The sequence below is a fragment of the Cibotium barometz genome, chromosome 55, assembly GCF_041138505.1.
Source record: "Cibotium barometz isolate CiBa-2024 chromosome 55, ASM4113850v1, whole genome shotgun sequence".
NCBI classification, from domain to species: domain Eukaryota; kingdom Viridiplantae; phylum Streptophyta; class Polypodiopsida; order Cyatheales; family Cibotiaceae; genus Cibotium; species Cibotium barometz.
Window position 1 is genome coordinate 37,855,800 of NC_141100.1, and position 14,990 is coordinate 37,870,789.

At 44.6% G+C, this 14,990-nt stretch overlaps 1 protein-coding gene across 1 annotated transcript in view; it reads left to right on the forward strand.

The window, feature by feature from the left end:
* The first annotated feature begins 3,335 nt into the window (after positions 1-3,335).
* Positions 3,336-14,990, forward strand: part of LOC147607717 (SAGA-associated factor 29 homolog A-like) — a 36,251-nt gene continuing 24,596 nt past the window's right edge. Inside the window, exon 1 of the mRNA XM_086790521.1 lies at positions 3,336-3,492. Coding sequence (XP_086646647.1) covers positions 3,378-3,492 — 115 coding nt within the window. The 5' untranslated portion in view covers positions 3,336-3,377. The remainder of the gene's footprint in view (positions 3,493-14,990) is intronic.

Consider the following 14,990-nt stretch of genomic DNA (forward strand, 5'->3'; position numbering starts at 1 on the left):
AAAAGCATATTAAAGATAGTAGGTTGGTGCTTGTTTCAACGTTCTTTTCAATTACTACAAGGGTCTTTACTCAGCTTTATTCCCTCTTACAAGAGAATATATGTTAGGTACTTTGTCATCTCCTATAGCTTATGCTCAAGCATGTGGCAATGAAGGCCATTCCACCACACAATGTTGCCTATGTTTTTCTCCAATTTCTTGGGGCTCTTAACCCTAAAGATGGTGACAGTATGACTTGCAAAAAGTTGGTTGGCCCTTTGATATAGCATATGTTGGATAACTTTGTGATATGCAATCATGCTTTCACGAGCTAGTTAGACCTCCATTTTGCTTCATAGCCATTGATGACTGCACATAGACCTCTCTATGACTTGCGTTAATGGCTGAGGGTTGCCTTAGACACAGTGGTATTGAAGTGTAGGAATGATGAGAAATGCCTTTATTGATGAGAAACACACTGTAAAAAAAAAACACAGCAGTAATGATGGCGACAACAATAAAGGTGGTAATAGCAGGAGGTGATAGCTAGGAGTTGGCAGGCTGAGTTATCTGTGTGTAGCAGATCCCATGGGAAAATGCATAACTTTGATGAGAAAATGCATAATGGGAAGATTTGATGACAAAACACGTAGTTTTAGAAAAATAATGTAGCTTGAAAACACATCATTGAAGGCGGCATCAAAAAATGCACAGAGCACATATGAAGCATAACTAAGGTGGCTCGAGTGGCTCTAATACCATGTTAGCATTCATGGTGCGAGGATAGAGTATGTGCAAAGAGAGAGATGGAGGTTCAAGCACAAGTTGGTGCACCAAGACAGAGAGCCCGCCGTTGCTAGACATTGTAGAGTTGGTCCCCATCGAACTCCATCTAGTGAACTCTAGTGAATGCTTTCTTCAAGGCATTAAAGTCAACTTTATCTTTGGGTTTCATACATCGAAACCATTAGCCTATTTTTCGATCAAGTTTAAGGCTAAAGGCACTCTCTCCTTGACTTGGTCTCGACATGCCCAAATGTCTTACAGATCTCATTGAACCATTTCCAAGTGAGGGATTAGGTTGCCAGTTCCATAAATTTACTAACAAGCTTTGATATATGGTCTAGCTTTATTCTCTCTAAGGCTCTTGGCACTAGCATTGGTGCTGATTATAGTCGGGCAAACCCCTATGATTGTAGCCAAGGTAATCGCTATGAAAACCCTTCTCCCTATTTCCATTGCTATCCTTATCATCTTGAGAGTTAGTTCTTTTGTGGCATATGAAGAGTGCGGTGTGGTTTATGATTTTAAGATTTTGTGAATTTTTGTGGTTTTTATATTTTTCTAAAATTCACAAAAATTTTAGAGTTTTTCTATGCGTAATTTACGCATGATTTGACTCAAACTATGCTTGATTCCGAAGGAGCAATCTAGCATGATTTTTTCTAGGTTTATGTGTGTTTCTTCTGATCTAGTACATGACTTGTCAAGAATTATGCAAGATTCTAAGACTAACATGACCGCCTCTCGTCACTACAAGTGGTCAATCATACTCTTAATGTGAGTTGAGTTTCCTAAATGCACATTATGCTCATTTTAATGACAAGATATTCCTTGTTTATTTTTTGATGAGCTTATTTACACCTCCATCTAAGGAATTACATAAAGAACAGTTAAGAATCATGCACGATTGGGATCACATAATTTGAGATTAGGAACACATCATGATCCCTATTGAGAATACCATTTTTCATATTTTAATATCCTAATCCATGGAAATTGGTTGATCTAATGCTAATGGAATAAAAGTAAACATGAAATTCAACTCTTAAACTTTACAATGACCTACTGAATGCATCGTTTGAATGCAACATTTACATGAACGTGCAAAGATTAATAGCTTTATTAATATTTTGTGCATAATATAATTTAATGGATTAATTAATATTTTTGTATCTAAGGCAACCAAAAAACCAAAGAATGCAAACCAATGCTTGAATAAAGAGCCACTTACTTGTTCTCCTACAACTCAAACTTCAATGGTGACTATTAACTAAGCAAACTTGACTCTAGTAAGCAAGATGAATGCAGGGGGACTAAACTAAGACACTATCCCTCCAATGGTGTCAAAGATGTTCACCAAGAAACACTCTAATGCCTTACATGAGGAGATAAAGACAAGATGAAAGTAACGAACTGTTACAAAGTCATATATAGCATGTGATAATGTACTTATGTGGTGGGAAGTTACTTGTTGAATTTTCTTTTATTGAAGTTGATGGGAAGGATCACAATTGATGACATCGGATCAAACAAAGTGATGCTATGCAAAGCTCACCAAGAATGGGTATATCCTTGAAAATAGAATAAACATTACCTAAATAAGACTATAGTCCACCGAGAATATGGAATATGCAGTGCTCGCCAAGAATGGGTATATCCTTTGAAAATAGAATAAGCATTTCCAAACAACTCTCCTTCCACCTATGTTTGTTCCTCGTGGGTGTGAAGGCCACGATACCCTCTAATGAAGGGGAAAGGGCCATTAGGTAAGCATTTCCAAACAACTCTCCTTCCACCTATGTCTGTTCCTCGTGGGTGTGAAGGCCACAATACCCTCTAATGAAGGGGAAAGGGCCATTAGGTATTTAGAAGGAATCATGAAGGAAAACTCAAACTTTTTCCCTCCAAAGATGAACTTAGTGCCTCAATAAACACATTTGCATAGTCTCAAATCTTTACATCTCCCTTGTACCATTTACTCACATTCTAAATGTACACGAGTGACCACAAACATAGTTGCTCAAGCATTTTAATATAATACCTTCTATACCTTGCCCCCCACTAATTGATTAAGTGAAACAATAGCAAGGTAAAAATTTCTCTATATGGAGCCATGCATGACTTATGAGAAAATGTAATACCTTGCCCCACTGATTAATTAATGATGATGATGATGATTATATTAACATCATGGAAGCTATGTGACCTATGGGACCAGTACAAGCGCATTACAATATTTAAGGATTGAGAGTCTAACGAGAGAGAGAGAGAGAGAGAGAGAGAGAGAGAGAGAGAGAGAGAGAGAGAGATTATTTTAGCTTAAAGAATGTGAAAAATATAGTATCAACTATTGAACATACTTATGATGAATGAATTTTAGAAAGTATATTATTTATATAGGTACTTAGTATCATTAAACATTATAGTAAAATAATTGACATCATGAATATAATATTTCTGAATAATTTATAATATATCAATAATATAATATAGTTTTGATATTATAAATAATAATATATTATATTATATTTAATAATAGAACATATAATCAGAACAATTCTAAACACTCCATATGAACTGTTACCCGTACTTTAGTATCGAAGTGGGTATGCACAATGGCGACTTTCGAAACAGCGAACGAGTTTCTGAGGGAATTGGAGCGCCTGCGAAGGAACCAGGAAGCTGTGATCACCAAGATCAACAAAATCCACTCCAGGCTGCTCAAAACCTGTAAGGGCTTTTTCCTGACCTTCATGTTTGAAATGTCAGTACATTGAAACAAGGTTTTGCTTATGGAAAATGTAGGGTCTGTTTGTTGTTTTTGTGTGTGTATTATTGCCATGCACAGTATAGACAGAGAGTTGCAAGGAGTGTTCCAGGTCTTGAAGGCTTGTACCCGGGGGTACTAACAAGATTACTTATCCCCCTTCTTTATAGAAAGGAGTTACACTTCTTTATGCACACTCCCCTCTAGCAAAGGTAAACGTTTAAAAGATCATCTGGAGAAACTTTGAACCTGGCAGATAGGTGGTCAGCATTTAGGCTTGCAGATGGGCAGTTAGCCAGATGATGACTGGGAAGAAATTTGTATGTGCAAACAGCAAGATGGGCTTCTAGTAGACAAAGTCAAGAGGACACATTACAATACCGGTGCTGGGTCCCAAGAGCAAACCACCCCCTTCCCTATTTCTTCCTCCCTTATTGAGAGGAGTGACTTTAATTAATGAGAGAATGTACAACAATAGGGTCTTTGGGGGAGGGCTCTATTAAGATCTTCACAGAGGCGCCTGCAAGATTAAAGATGAACCCTAGATAAATAGATCATGGGGCATACATTTAAAAGTCGAAGAAATAATCATGTCACAGCCAGTCCCAAGGAATTGAAAAAAAGGATGAGGGATCTCTTGAATTGTGAAGATGCTTGTGTACATAACAATAATCATAACTCATCAACTTATGGCTTGGGTTACGACTTTCTGTAAGCTCAATTACATGTGCCTTGATTGAACGCATGCAGAGTTTCGTGAATGCACTTACATGGAAACTTTGCTGATCTTCAAATTCAGAAGAAAAGGCCTATTGCATCCTTTTCTTTCTTGTGATCCAGATTGCTCTGAAGAAACAAAGAAAGTGTGCAAGATGTGTCGCATTGTGAGCACATAGAACTGGGGCTGGTAAGGATTTTATATGGCCGTTACCAAGATGCTGCAAGGTTGCAAAGTTTTATAGAATGTTTGTTGATTAGCAGAGTTTTTGGCTACTTCAGAGGGTGCACCATGCAATCCTGACGATTTGTCCTTACCTCCACATGAAGCTTAGTCTAATTGGGGTAATTGCATGGCTATTATATGTGTTCAAAATAACATGCGTGGACTCTTCTAACCACAACGTCTTGTTGAGTCCATGAAGGGTGGAAATGCTTTCCAGCTGATGCTGTCTTAACTTTCCTTGTGAATCTGAAAGATCGAATCCTTTCGTAAGAGCATTTGACTAGTGCCAAGGGCTTATTTATGGGGGTGGTTCCAATGCATTATGGGCCCACCATGCAAAAAGGGAAAGTACTGGTAAGGAGCTTTTCGAAATCATTCCTCAAGTGACTATTGGTTGTGGTTAATGGGGGTTAAATATCCCTTAACTTTTTTTTTTGGGGGTTTTTTTTTGGTGCATTTGAAAGACTAAATTTTATATGGAAGAGCACGTGAAAAGTGTCCTTATTTTGGGGGTGATTCCTGTGCATCGCTCATGCATTGTTGGCCCACAATGCAGAAAGGGAAGAGAGTGTCAGAAGATTTATGCTGACCCCATTCCTTAAGTGACTATTGGGTTTTGTCAACAAGAGCCTGAGCACACTCCACATGTGTTAATACAGGAAACTTGGCACAAGAATGGTTTTCTAGTGTGGAATGACTTTGAAGAATTGGCTTTGAATGTGAGACCCTAGACAATGAATGACATATTGAGACAGTTAAAGACATGAAATTGCATATTCTTTGGATCATGGCATGGGACATCACAGTGGGAACAGGCATTGGATGCCACAGGACCATGCCATTTTCTGATACGTGATGGTTGGCTTTTCTACAAAGGCCGACTATGTGTCATGAAGTCGTTCAGAACAGCTCTTCTCCATGATGCCCATGACTCCATTACAGGTGGTCACAGGGGCATGAATTCGACACTGGAGAAATTAGAACGGCAATACTGTTGGCCAAAGATGAGGTGTGATGTGTTTACATATGTACAACGGTGTGACATTTGTCAGAAGGTGAAAGCTCCTCGTGGAAAGAAGATAGGGTTGTTACAGCCCTTGCCAATTCCTGAGGGTCCTTTCCAAGACATTTCGATAGACTTTGTCACAAATTTACCTCCCAATCTGAGTAAGCGTAATACGCAGTGCTTAACTATTGTTGATAGGTTTAGCAAATTTGTTATGCTTATTCCTTGCAGGGCCACTGTGACCGCCGAGGATGTTGCCTAGTTGTTCATTCGGCATTGGTACCCGATTGGCGGGATTCCTTGGACCATAGTGTCAGACCGAGATGCCAAGTTTACCAGTCATTTTTGGAGGACATTGTTTGATATTTTTGGTACTAAGTTGAATTTTTTCAGTGTATTCCACCCACAGACGGACGTCCAGACAGAGATATACAACCAGTTGGCCTTTGATGTGATGAAGTGTTATGTCCACGATCAGCAAGGTAAGTGGGAATCGTATTTGTCTTTAGTTCAAGGCTCAAGCTATTTTGAATGATTCTTTTTCTTCAGCTATATTGGCAGGACTCTATTTGAGGCAGTGTTTGGAAGACCTTTCTAGTCGTTGTTGACCAGGACTTCGTCTTTAGTACCTGAAGCGAACAGAGTGACAGAGTCTTACCAAGAGATTTTAGAGTCGATAAAAGACAGATTGGCTAAAGTGCAAGAGGCCTACACTTGACAGGCCAATAAAGACCGAAGGGATATGAAGTTTTCGGAAGGGGATTGGGTTTGTCTTCGGATTATGAAGCAAAGATTGAAACAGGTGGGCAAGCGATGCCCAAAGTTGTCTTTCGGGAGCTTCGGACCTTTTTCCATCAAGAAAAAGATTAATGAGGTGTCTATGCAGTTAAAGCTACCTCCGAGTTGGACTATACACGATGATTTCATGTCAGTTGGTTAAAGCCATATGCAGGTCCAACCCCTTCAGAGGTCAAAGACGAAGCGGAACCAGACATTGTTGATGAAGCAGAAGTTATGGTTCCAGAACAAATCCTTCTGCACCGTTTCAAGCATGGCTCAAGCCGAAGACTACGACAGTTCCTCATAAAGTTTCAGGACCGAGGAACCCATGAAGCGGTATGGCTCGACAAAGAGTTTTTCGAAGACTATCCGGCGTTGTTAACGGATTATTTGGAGGCTATGCAGCTTCCGTCCAGTTAAGCAGAAGGGGATGTCACGTGCATCCCGCACTTGGATGCCACGTGGACATTTCTGTACAGAAGGTGCAGGACCTGGGATGGTGAACTGGTCCCATGTGAGCCCAGTCCGGGACGAGTCAGCCAGGGATCCATCTCAGTTGTCCGAGGTCAGGTGTGCATTGTTCTGCACAGGAGTCTAAGGTCAGGTGTGCACTGTCCTGCACATGAAACAGTGCCAGTCTGCACTGTGAGTCTCTCTCTAGAATGATGCCAGTGATTCTGTGTATCTGGTATGGTACCGGATGCCAGATCACTGAGTAGTTAGTGTTTAGGACAAGGGGCCAGCCCATAGGGCTACTCCGGATCTTAGTGTGGGCATGGGAATGGTGTGGAACCACCCCCATGAGGGCTAGGAAGGCCCAGGCTGAACTCACCAGCCATGGAGGGGCTGTAGGACAGCCCTAGGGCAAGAATAAGGCAGATTCCAGGAGTTTACAGCCTTTACATGGCCGTAGGGCAAGTATGGGGCAGCCCATACAGGCTGCCCAGCCCTTGGAATGTGTGCAAAGGCCTTGCCCAGCCCTTCAGAATCAGGAGCTTCAAAAATTTTGGCTTCCATCTTAATTTTTCCTTATTCCTACCTTCTTCCAAAATTTTCCATAATGGCTGACTACTCCTGTGTGGGTAGTATAAATGGAAGTGTCCATAATCCCATTCATTCATCTCGTTTCTCCACCAAGAGCTCAAGCATAAGAGGCTAGACCAAGCCAAGAGGGTGCTAATGATGTTTTTTATACCCACTTTTGGAGCTATCTCTATACTCTACCGGTTTATTTTAGTTCATTTCATTTTATTTTGTACCCTTGAATCTTGATGATGTATCTAGATGATGAGGATGGAATATTTCGGTCTCATAGGTCATTTTGGCCTTTTGCAGACGTTTAATACAACTTTCTTTCTTTCACACACACACTCTCTCTCCCTCCCTCATACACACCCTCTCTCTCCCTCCCTCAAGGCTCATACATAGAGACTCTAGTCTCTCTCTCTCTCTCTCTCTCTCTCTCTCTCAACTTTCACTATATATCTATCTATCAATATATATATATATATATATATATATATATATATATGTATGTATGTATGTATGTATGTATGTATGTATATGTATATGTATATGTATATGTATATGTATGTATGTATGTTGGTATGTATAACACACCTCTAACGTCTCTAAAAAATAGGAGTCTTTCAAGGCGCGTACCATACTCCCTCGTACCAAACACCTTTGACGCTTCTAACAACCATGGTGTGGTGGCACCTTGTCATAGATATCTCCTCCGACTGGGGTTTTGGGGGGGGGGGGGGGACAACGGTTGGGAGATGGGAGCCTAGCCGTTGACGTTGCTCAATGCCCTAGGGTGGTGCGCGTGTTGCTGCTGCGTGACTTTGACACTCCTTTCCCTTGAGTGCAGCCCCAAAGACGGAATGGGATTCAGAGTTGGTGTCTGCCACCATCCAGGGGCAAGCAATGGAGCTCTTGCATCATCTACATGATCTACACATCATCGACGTGCTTACCCATCTTTGGCCCTTGGCTCAGATGGAGCTAGGAGGCTTAGGCCATAGATATCTCATCATTGATCCAATCAATAGAACCAAACCTCAAACGATAAAACTGTCCAAATCAGAAAACGCTGATATAGGGTCTTTCCTCCCACTAAAACGCAGCCCTAAGAAGCTGGACAGCACGTGAGAATATGCTGTAAGAGGGTGCAAGAGGGAAAGGCAACAACAAGGACAGTAGCTTGGGCTCTCCTCAAGAAAGACACACAAACTCTGAAGAAGAAGTGTCCTCCACAGGTACCAAGAGTGTCACCAAAGCCTGCAACACCACAAGCCTCCTCTGCAAAGGGAAAGGGCCACTGGAGAGGAAAACGCAGCAAAGAAAAGCTGCTGTCCTGTAGAAAACAGGCCGCCTATTGTCCAATCTCCAAGTGGGAAAGAAAACGCTGGTCAACAAGCACCAGATGGCTGAATTGGTGAAGCCAATCTGAAGGAAAAGCGACCAGCAGAGTGCTGTCCAGAAAACGCAGCAGCAAAGGCTATGGATGTGGAAGAAAAACACGGAGGAGAAGGAGCTGAAAACAGGGTTGATCTTGGGGCAGAAAAGAGGTTGCTAAACCGGGAGCGATGATACCATGAAAAAGTGCACAGCGGAAGCAGAGTGGCACTAGAATGTGCTGAATAGAGAAATGCAAGAGAGAGAGAGATATGGAGCAAACTATGCTGCATATACTGAAGCAAAACAGTCCCAAGCAAGAGACACAGATAGTCTCATAAGTGAGGGAGCAAAATATGTACAAGACTGAATGAAACAAGAGAGGCCAGCCCCGCCTATTTATAGGTGAGGAGGGCTGGCCGACTGGAGCTGAATATGCTGGCCGACTGGAGCATATGAGCTGGCCGACTGGTAAAATACCAAAAGGGCTGGGAAAAATCCCAAAAAATATGTAAAATAGGGGTGGCCAGCCCAGAATCAAGGGCCATACAAATGGGACCAAAAGGACACCAGAAATGGGTAGAAATTGGGGATGAATGTGCTAACACGCCTGAGGTAGAGACTTCGTGAAGAGGTCTTCCGCATTGTCCTCCGTTGAACAATAAACAAGCAAGATGTCACTAGCCAAAATCTTCTCACAAACAAAGTGATATTGTATCTATATGTGCTTGGTCTGGGCATGGAAGACCAGGTTCCAAGCAATAGCTATACATACAGCTCGGGTTATCGCACTGGATGACTGTGGGTTCCTTCTGTGGAAACCCAATCTCGCCGAGCAACCTGCGCAGCCACACAACCTTGCAAGTAACACCACAAGCAGCCCGATACTCTGCCTCAATAGGAGACAAGGCAATAGTTAGTTGCCTCTTGCTGCTCCAAGAAATAGCTCTTGAGCCAAGGGTAAATCCGTAGCTTGATGTAGATCTCCTCGTGACTGGATCTCCTCCCCAATCCGAGTCACTCCAACCTCGGAGTCTGACTCGGTCCTTCGTTCCCCCTCGAGTAACATAGAAGAGTCCAAGATTCTTCGTACCCTGCAAATATCGCAAGATCCGCAATCCTGTGTCCCAATGCGTCTTCAAAGGTGTCTGCATGAATGAGCTCAACAGCCCCACTGGAAAACTCAAGTCCAATCCGGTGTTTAGCAACCAAATCAATGAACCAACAAGCTTTTGATACAAGGAGGCATCAACCTGCTTACAAGGATCATTAACTGTAAGTTCGGTATTCAGGTCCATCAGTGAAGAAATAGGCTTGCAGTTCTGCATCCCAAAGGCCTCCAGCAACTCATAAACATACCGCTGTTGAGAGACAAAGAACCCCCTCTAGTTCTGCCAAATCTCCAATCCCAAAAAGAAATGGAGTAAGCCTAAATCCGTCATGTCAAACTCCAGGCAGCCTTTGTCACAGCTATGTGCTCCACATGACCACCAGTGCGAATAAGATCATCCACATAAAGGATAATCAAGGTGACCATACCGCGTGCCCGAAAGAGATACAAGTTCGGATTTGCAACTGATCTTTGGAATCCCTTCCGTAGAAAGAAGGAATCAATCTTCTGATTCCAAGCCCTGGGAGCCTGCTTAAGACCATACAAGGCCTTCCGTAACCTGTAAACCATCCCTTTTGATCCCGGAACCTCAAAGCCTGGAGGTTGCTCAACATACACATCCTCCTGCAAGTCACTATTAAGGAATGCAGATTTTACATCCATCTGATACACCGACCACCGCTGAGAAGATGCAAGGGCAAGAACTGTCCGAATCGTGGTCATCCTCTCTGTCGGTGCAAAGGTGTCCTCATAGTCGATGCCAGGCCGTTGAGAATAGCCCTTGGCCACAAGTCTGGCCTTGTGCTTATCCACCGACCCATCAGAAGTATACTTGGTCTTGTAGACCCACTTGACACCAATGACTGACCGTTTTGACGGCCTTGGAACCAACTCCCAAGTGTTATTCTTCTCTATGGCTTCTAGTTGCACTTGTATGGCTTTCCTCTAAGTTTCCTGGGAAAGAGCGTCCTTAACGGAAGTGGGCTCTTTGTCCTGAATGATACGAGACATCAAAGCATAGCACCTGTCACAACTCCTTTGATTGACTTTTATCACGAACTCTGTGCGATCTTCGAGGTCCATCCTCTGTGGTCCACTCGAAGGGATACTCCGTAACACCTGCCTCCCGAATGGCGTCCAACCACCACTTCGGTACTCGAACAGAACGCAGAGCCTCATCCTCTTTTGCTGGGGCTCATCTCCAACCTTGGGCTCAACCTCTACAACTGACTCAGGTTGTCTAGCTGGAACAATAGCCTGGGAAGAAAGTCACAAGGGACGGGGGACGGGGACGGGGACGGCCATAAGTAGGGAACGAGGACGGGGGAGGGAACGGCACTCAAAAAATACTTTTTAAATTTTTTTTTTCTACTCTACACTTATTCTACTTTGGAAGTACATCAAAATGAGCACAAATTTACACTAAAATGGTAAGCTTTTGAGTCATATTAACAAAATACGCCAATCAAAGAGTGAAGGCGTTCACGGTTGATTGTATTAATAATTAAGTAGATACAAAATGAGTCATGACTTAAGAGTCGGGACTAAGCCTTAAGGAGGCAGAATACATGGACGGACTCAAATAAGTCCATGACAAAAAAGTGCTAAAGACTAGAGGCTAGAGGTTAGAGCTAAGTAGTAAGGTCCATGAATCGTGATCCATGAATGATCATCCACGTGAAGTGCTCGCCTCATGGTCATGGGTAGCTTGTGCCAAAGAAGCATCAAGCTCATCCTCACTGGCATGCTGGTCCTGCACCTCATCGTCGTGGGATCCACGGCCACTCGTGGTGTCCTTGTCGCTTCGACCGCCTCGTAGACGCTAAGCTTGTCAAGAAGTTCCCGTCTCTTCTCGGGCGTGACATTCGTGCAAAACCTCACCTCATGCCCACTCTCATGCAAGAGGTGGGCTCGCACTTTGTCTGTGCCACCCGTTCGCCGGTACGGGCAAAGCTTGCATACCCATGGCCGAGAACCGCCTCCATGAGTGGATGGGGTGTAGTTAACCTCCTCCCACCATGTCCATCCCGTTGTCTTTCTACGGGAAGTCCCGGCACGTGAGGAGGATGCCATGAAGATGGCTTGCCACTTGACTCTTGAGCCTTGAGGAATGAGAGAGAGAGAGAGAGAGAGAGAGAGGGAGAGAGGTCTAGAGCCTAGAGGCTTGGAAGTTGGAAGACTCAAGAGGCTTAAGGGAGAGGTGAGAGAGAGAGAGAGAGAGAGAGTCTGGCGGCCCGCGGGCCTTGTGTGAGAGGCTTGGAACTTGGAAGTTGGAAGCTAGAAGTAGCTTGAGCCTTGAAAGCTTGAAAGTTGTGTGTGCTTGTAGCCTTGTAGAGGCTTGTTCTTATATAGATAGGCAAGAGAGAGAGAGAGAGAGGGCCAAGGCTCAAAGGCTCAAGGCTCAAGGCTCAAGCCATAAACGGCCAAGCCAACAGCCATAAACGGTGAACGCAACGGCAGAAAAACGCACAACGGCTCCCTGCCGTCCCCCACCGGCATCCCCGTTCCTAAGGCGTCCCCGTCCCCGTCCCCGTCCCTTGTGAGTGACGCTTCTTAGGGGACGTTCATCCGTCCCCTGCCGTCCCCGTCGCCGGTCCGTCCCGTTTCGGCGTCCCTCTGTTCCAAGCACTTGTCCCTTCCGTCCCGTGTGACTATGCCTGGGAATCATCCTCAGACTCATTTGGTTCTCCAAGAAGTGGTGGCTCATCAACAATGGAAGCTGGAACATGCTCATCAAAGACAACATCCCTGTTGACAACAACCTCGTTCCGCTTTGGGTCATACAACCTGTAGCCTTTGGAAAGGGAGTTATGTTCCACAAATACAAGCTTCTAGGACTTCGAGTCAAGATTCCCCCCTGTACTTTTTTGAAATGTGAACATAGGCATCACTCCCAAAAACACGGAAATGGGAGACATCTGATTTCATGCCAAAATAAGCCTCATATGGAGTCATCTTAGGTACTGAAGTTGTCGGAGATCAGTTGAGGATATGGACAACCGCCCGCAGCCACAGCCTCTTCCCAAAGTGGATGAGGAAGATCACAATGCTCCAGCATCGTCCTCACCATCTCCACCAGAATCCGGTTCTTTCGCTCAACTACTCCATTCTTAGAAGGCAATCCTGTATTGGCCAGCTCCCGCTTGATGCCATGCTCCGCACAAAACTGCACAAAAGCATTAGAAGAGAACTCCCCTCCTTTGCCAGCCCGAAAAATCTTCACCTGCAATCCAGACTCCTTGTCCAGCATAACATGCCACTCCTTGAACCGAGCAAAGGCTTGGTCCTTTTGGGAAAGAAAGTAAACCTACTACAATCATGTACAAGCAGCATAAAGTACAAAGAACCTCCCAAAGATGGGTTTGCATAGGTCCACACAAGTCAGTGTGTACCAACTTCAAAGGTTTCGAAGCCTGCCTAGTAGCCTGCTTCGGAAAAGATTCCCTGTGCTGCTTACCACCACGAATGCAAGAACCATGGTGTCCCTGTGTCACGTGCATGCCACGTGGACATGCTTCTTTTGATCTGGACATGCAGTAGGACAGAGTCAGACACCTTTTTAGGGCTGAGTGGGACCAAGAGGGCTGTAGCCAGTGACCAGCAATAGTGGATGAGAAGGCGTGGACCAGGCGGCAGCCTCACAAGGCTGTGAAGGGCAGCGTGGAGCTTTCATTAGTGCAGCCAGCAGCAGCCCGATAGGAGGAAAACGCTAGGATTGTGCTGGTCAGCAGCATTAAATGCTGGTCGTCTAGATTTGGTCCAGTCGCCCAGATTATAAGGGCCTATATAAAGAGGGCCAGGTCTCTTAGTGAGTCATTCAAGTTCCCACTTGGGACTTGGGTCATAGGTAGGAGTACAAGTGACCTTTTTCAAGGGAAGCTAAGCTTCCAACATGGCATTGTAACAGACAAGTATATGAATAAGATTTTGAGTAGGTTAGGTCACTGTTTTCTCTCTTGTGTTTTTATCCAGTTGTTTGTGCATCAAGCATCCAATGGGAGTGCTGCGTTTTCTTATGAGTGATGATCTGGCCACAGAGGCTTCCGCATGTGACATTGGTATCAGAGCGCAGCACTTAGTAGGATTTCCAGTGCTCCAAGAGCAGTCCCAAGAGAAGGTGCACAGTCCGAGGCAAGGAACACAGCTAAGGGTAGATCTCCAAGGAGGATGGTCGGTGTTCAGCAAAGCCATAGGGAAAAGGGAGTCCGTGGGTGGATGCCAAATGGCATACCTGTGAGCCCATAGGAATAGTGGTTCCAAGGGATGGTAGTCATCCAAGGGTGGAGCGAAGATGCCAGTGATCAGCCTCAAGGAAGGACACCAAGACCCCGGGCCCTTGTTCAAGGGAAAGGGCATGAAGGTAGGGGGACTCAGTGGATCAAGATGCAAGTTCTTCAAGCGGAGCAATCGCGGAGGATAGCAATGTTTCCAGGTCAAGTCAAGTTGCCAGACGTCCAAGGATGATAGTGAGGAGACACGGCAGGGAATGAGGGATGATGACAGTCATCCAAAGAGGCAGGTTGGATCCCCGTCATCAAGTTTAGTAGGGGGGGATGTCACGTGCATGCCACGTGGACATGCTTCTTCTGATGTGGACAGGCAATAGGACAGAGTCAGACACCTTTTTAGGGCTGAGTGGGACCAAGAGGGCTGTAGCCAATGACCAGCAACAGTGGATGAGAAGGCGTGGACCAGGCGGCAGCCTCGTGCTGATTCTTCAGCCTCAACTGCAAAGACTCCAGCATTTGTGCACTTAGAGATGATGGACTCAGATGCTTCGTCGTCTTTGAGCGAGGAGGTAGTTGGCTTCACTGCAAAGGATACTTGGGAGTGGATTCTTGACAGTGGTGCTTCCAGGCACATGACTCCTTACCGAGACTTTTTTTTGGATGTGAAACGGCAGTCAGGTCGCATCTTCATTGGTGACAACTCCACCATTCCGATACACAGTGAGGGCCGGATGGAGATTATTCCCGACAACAAGGGAGGTAAGCATTCCTCCCGTGTTCTTTACGTCCCTGCTCTTGGTTTTCATCTTTTGTCAGTGCATGAAGTATGCAAGACTGGCTTTCGGGTGGAATTTGAGGAGCATTCAGTTGCTCTACGGGACCGTGAGACTGGCCAGGTTGTGTGGAAAGGTGGTGTGGAGAATGGTATCTACAAGCTCTCTGCACTCTCCTCATTGACAGATTCTTAGGTCGGAAATCTGTGCACTTTCGTT